We start from the raw sequence: 5,272 nt of genomic DNA, 5'->3' as shown, positions 1-5,272 counted from the left end.
AGACTAAATAAAAAATTAACATGACAGATTACATAATTACCCTTACATATTTAATTAATCATTTAATAATTTGCTAAATTGTGATTGGTATATCAATGCATACAATATTTATCAAAAACATTTGAACCTAACTCTCTTTCTCTTTCTATATATATATATATATATATATATATATATATATATATATATATATATATATATATAACAAATTGGGCACATGCAGTAGTACGGGACGGAAATACCCATTCCCGCCCTGGTCATGAAAATAAAACGGGGTTTAATCCTACTCCTGTGTTGCCCTTGCCCGAATATTTTAAAAAAATTAATCTCGTATGGAATAGGAGTCTCGCGATTTACAAAAGTTTTTAACATAACTGCCCTTATAATTGTTATAGGAAGTGGATTTGAAATGTGATATTTATTTTATGATATATGGTTGTAAGAATAATTTATTTAAATGAAAGATTTGGGTTATTAAACTAATTACTCATCATCCGTCACCTAGTATCTAATCTAATCGAAGTACCGTCGCCGGACCCCGCCGGTCACGTTTGTCAGTTTTCACCTCCTTCTGCTGACCAAGCCTTCTTGACTCTCTCCCCCCACACGCTTCTTATATCTCCCCCCCCGATATCCCCGCCGCTCTCAAACAACTCTTTCACCCCTTCTCCGCCCCCATTTCATTCCATCATCAAGAAATTACTAGCCATGGGGTTACCTGAGGGAGGAGTGCAAATAACAACCGCTGTTGATATCAATCTCAATCCTAAATCGCCAGAGTTTTTTGATTGTGAAATAAACAAGAAGGTATCAAGCGGCGATGATTGCGGAGAACAGGAAACAGAACAAGTTGATTCGGATGATTCTTCTGTGAATGATTCTAGTAACAGTGATGGTGGTTCCGATGAGATTGAACAGAGAGAGATCCATGTAGATAACGAAGAAAAGTCAGGCGACGCCGAGGGTCTACGAAAAAACAGAAATGACGATGATGCCGAACCGACTGAGGTATTTCATCCAAATCCACAGCTTCCGAGACCTGAAGCACCACCAGGCGTCGTTGCCCTTGACACAGAGGAGGCGGAAAAAATACAATCGTCTCCGTTAATCAAACGATCAAACTCATCGCCGGAAAGTGCCGCCGCTGCCGTACAGATACCAGCGTTTGGTAAATTCTTCCGAGAGAAGAGCAATAGCTTATCGGCGGCGATCACGAAACGATTATCGTTATTAACAGATGACAACGACGACGCTTCGGAAAAGAAGAAGGTTTCAAACATTACGGAGTTTCATTTATCGGGACTCAAAGTGACAGTAAAGCTCAAAAATGAAAAAGAAGAAAAAGAACAGTTCAAAGGACGCATCACTTTCTTTTCGCGATCAAATTGCAGAGACTCGACGGCAGTTCGATCATTTCTCAGGGATCGGAAATTACGCTACGTGGAGATCAACATAGACGTGTATCCAACCAGAGAGAAGGAGTTATTCGAACGAACCAGAAGCACCGCTGTACCTCAGATCTTTTTCAACGAGAAGCTCTTCGGCGGACTTGTGGCGTTGAATTCTCTAAGAAATTGCGGATTGCTGGATGAGAGGATGAAGGAATTGCTTTGCCGGAAGTGCCCAGACGACGCGCCCGCGCCGCCGGTGTACGGGTTTGATGACCCGGAGGAGGAAAATCCCGACGAGATGGTAGCAACCGTTAGAGTATTGCGTCAAAAGTTGCCGATTCAAGATCGTTTGATGAAGATGAAGATCGTGAAGAACTGTTTCTCTTCGTCGGAGATGGTGGAGGCTTTAATTCACCAGTTTGACTGCGGGAGGAAGAAGGTATCGTGATTTCTTTGACTTTTGCCTCCTAATATTGCTTCCCTGCATCGCAGCCTATCATACGTTCGTATGTTCATTTCCTGATCATCGTTAAGTCGGCAACCGTTACCGATCTTGGTGATCACAATTTTTTCGAAATAATATTCTATAATTTGAAACAATCCCACCATTTTTTGAAATTGAATATCTATTTTTTAAACTATTTTTATAGAAAAATATTTAAAATATAACATTATCGAGGAGTATATTATTTTAATATACTGCAAAGTAGGTGATGATTGTCTCCCTATTGTCGTTAAACTTTGCATATTCCGAATTACTTAAACAAAAAGAAAACATGAGTACTCACCTACAAAATCTTGAACGTGATTTCTATATTGAAATACAAGTCTTTTAAAGGACTATTTCAAGATCAATAATATTGTTCATATGGTAACTATTACTTTACGAAATGACATCAAAAGGTATTTTTGGGATTACAGAATTGGTTTTTTCCTTTTCACCAAAGGGTAAAAAATGGTTATGTTTTATTTAAAAGTCATTAAAATCATCATTAATGACACATGGTTTCACCGCCCAAATTGATTCTTTATACTCAACATGAATCATGAATCATGATCTCATTGCATGCTGCTGGATCTTGTGCTTTTTATATAAAATAGCACAAACCATCATCAACTATATTGTATACATTTTATTTTATTAATTTAACTGAAAGTCTGAAACCAAATCATTTATTTATATTACAAGACATTTCCAATAAAACTATATATTATATTCGAGTTGTTTGTATTCTTTATATAGGCCGTGGAGATTGGGAAGCAACTAGCAAGAAGACACTTTCTCCATCACGTGTTCGGGTAAAAATCTCAATGTTCTTTTTCTTACATATTAAAAACAAAAAGTGTTGGCACTTAGCATTTACATGACCTTTTTTTTTTATGATATGTTGCTTTCAGGGAAAACGAATTTGAAGATGGAAACCATTTTTATAGATTTCTTGAACACGAGCCATTCATTCCACGATGCTATAATTTCAGGGGTTCCACAAATGACCTGGAGCCAAAATCTGCTACAACAATTAGCCTAAAACTTGCCAAGATAATGTCAGCAATACTTGAATCCTATGCCTCTGAAGATGGTTACCATCTTGATTATTTGGGTATTAGCAACAGCGAGGAATTCCGGAGGTATTTTTTAATTATTATTATTATTATTATCAACTGTGGATAAATTGCTGACTGGATAAATGATATTTAATTTACAGATTTGTAAACTTGATGCAAGAACTTCAAAGGGTGGATATATCGACACTTTCGGTTTCTGAGAGGCTTGCTTTCTTTCTTAACCTACACAATGCGATGGTGATCCATGCGGTTATCAGTATCGGGCATCCTGGGGCTTCTGTAATCGATAGGAAATCCTTCAATTCGGATTTTGTTTATGTGATTGGTGGCTCTCCATATTCGCTTACAACAATTATAAATGGTGTTCTTAGAAATAACCGAAGACCACCTTACACGTTTACAAAACCTTTTGGTTCTGGCGACAAGCGTTTAGAGGTACAAGTCCCACAAACTGTTAAAGCTGACCAACTAGAGCACTATTTTTTATTATGAGAATGAGATATACTTTTTGTACAATCGTATAGTTTTAATGCATGTGACCTTATGAGTTTTTTTGCTTTTGCAGTTGGCATTCCCACAAGTGAATCCGTTGATTCATTTCGGTATCTGTAACGGGTCGAAATCAAGCCCGCCCGTGAGATTCTTCACCCCACAAGGGGTAGAATCGGAATTAAGATTTGCCGCACGTGAGTTTCTACAGAAGGATGGAATCCACGTGGATCTGGCCAAGAGAACAGTGCACCTCACTCGTATCTTCAAGTGGTGAGCCACAACACATTGCTTCAATTTCAATAATTAATGATCATGGACTAATAATATTATTGTATCAAAATTTTCAGGTTTAGTGTTGATTTTGGGCAAGAAAAGGAGATGTTGAAATGGCTAAACGGGTACTTGGATGCAACCAAGGCGGGGCTGTTGTCGCATCTTTCAGGTGACGGTGGTGCTGTGCATGTTGCTTACCAAGACTACGATTGGTCTATCAATTGCTAATTGGACTCCACTCCCTCCCACATTCAGTAAATAGAAACCATAAAATTGAGTTTCGTTAAACAAGATTTTTTTTTTCTACAGTTGGGTTTGGCAGTTTATATAATAGAATTTAGACGAATGATATGTCTTTGTGAAGAAGATACGTATTTGTTATTGGATTTTATGGCATGCGTTAAAGTGTACTTTTTCCTATTATTATGAAAGAACCCATTTCAAAAGAATTGGAATGGAGTGGTCCTGTTTAAGATTGTATCTGTTTATGTATTGTTGGATAAATTTTTATTCTTTACTGAAAATACTTGATCGAGTACTTGTTATTTTCTTAATCGAATTGCCACGTGGCTTTGTGCTCGACTGCTGACAAAGACAAACCATGTATGGGCTTCACTACTCTCGAGGAGTCTCTCTTGTTGTTGACATGCGACCATTGGCACATGATGGTGACATCTCTTTGTCTAGTAGGTGGTTAGCATTGTCTCTTCTTGCATGGCATCCGGCTTGGTGTGTCGTCGTTGTCTAGGTACTTTCAAGACATGAACAAGAAAGCAAAATATTATAAATTAACTTTGTTTTCTCCATCTAACTCTTACCTACTGTTTTGGTCATTTGGTTGTTGCTTTCTCATATTCTCTGTTTTTGTTTGTTCAGACTCAATGATAGGGATGAGCAGTTTATCTCAAATCCTGATCCCGTATCGGAACCGGTACTGAGTCATACCGAATGTAAAAATATGGGACGGTACTTGGTACTCCAAATACATGAAATTCGGGAATTGGTACCGTCGGTACCGGTACTAGTACCAAAAACCGGTACCAGTACCGATGATGTTAATTTGGTTCGGTACTTGGGATTGACTTTCGACCAAATCCGGTTTTCGGGAAATCGGGAACGGTACGGGTCGGAACCGGTTCCGTCCCACGCTCATCCCTACTCAACAATGATGGTGTACTATCACCATCAATCCTTCCTAGTGATAATCACTCAGATAAAACACTTTGAAATGGTGTAGTAAAGCTGTTAAAAAAACTTATGGAGTACCATGAAATATTTGATATCGAGTCGAAGTAACTTATACAAGTGTTTACACCTCCTGAAATAAATTACTACACCTAAAATATTTGATGACACTAAAATAATGTAATGGTATCGAGATCCCCTATATATAAATAGGCAATTTGGCTTACAAAGTTATTTCTCATTAAAAAATCCTAAGAAATACACATGCTATTTTGTTATAATCTTTGTTTTTACTATTCAAACTTATTGCTAGTTTGATTGTTCTAACATGCTCTTCTTGTGATAAGATATTCAATGTTTACTGA

At 37.6% G+C, this 5,272-nt stretch overlaps 1 protein-coding gene across 1 annotated transcript; it reads left to right on the top strand.

Annotated features, from left to right (window-relative positions):
• Positions 1-421: 421 nt before the first annotated feature.
• On the top strand, positions 422-4,202 carry LOC111912370 (uncharacterized). Its single transcript, XM_023908104.3, has 6 exons — positions 422-1,830; positions 2,635-2,690; positions 2,790-3,020; positions 3,098-3,392; positions 3,523-3,719; positions 3,797-4,202. The coding sequence occupies exons 1-6, from the start codon at positions 709-711 to the stop codon at positions 3,948-3,950; spliced, it is 2,055 nt and encodes a 684-aa protein (XP_023763872.1). The 5' UTR covers positions 422-708; the 3' UTR covers positions 3,951-4,202.
• Positions 4,203-5,272: the final 1,070 nt, after the last annotated feature.

This window comes from Lactuca sativa, chromosome 3 (assembly GCF_002870075.4).
Source record: "Lactuca sativa cultivar Salinas chromosome 3, Lsat_Salinas_v11, whole genome shotgun sequence".
NCBI classification, from domain to species: domain Eukaryota; kingdom Viridiplantae; phylum Streptophyta; class Magnoliopsida; order Asterales; family Asteraceae; genus Lactuca; species Lactuca sativa.
The sequence above is the reverse complement of the archived record's forward strand: the minus strand, read 5'-3'. Positions and strand labels throughout refer to the sequence as shown.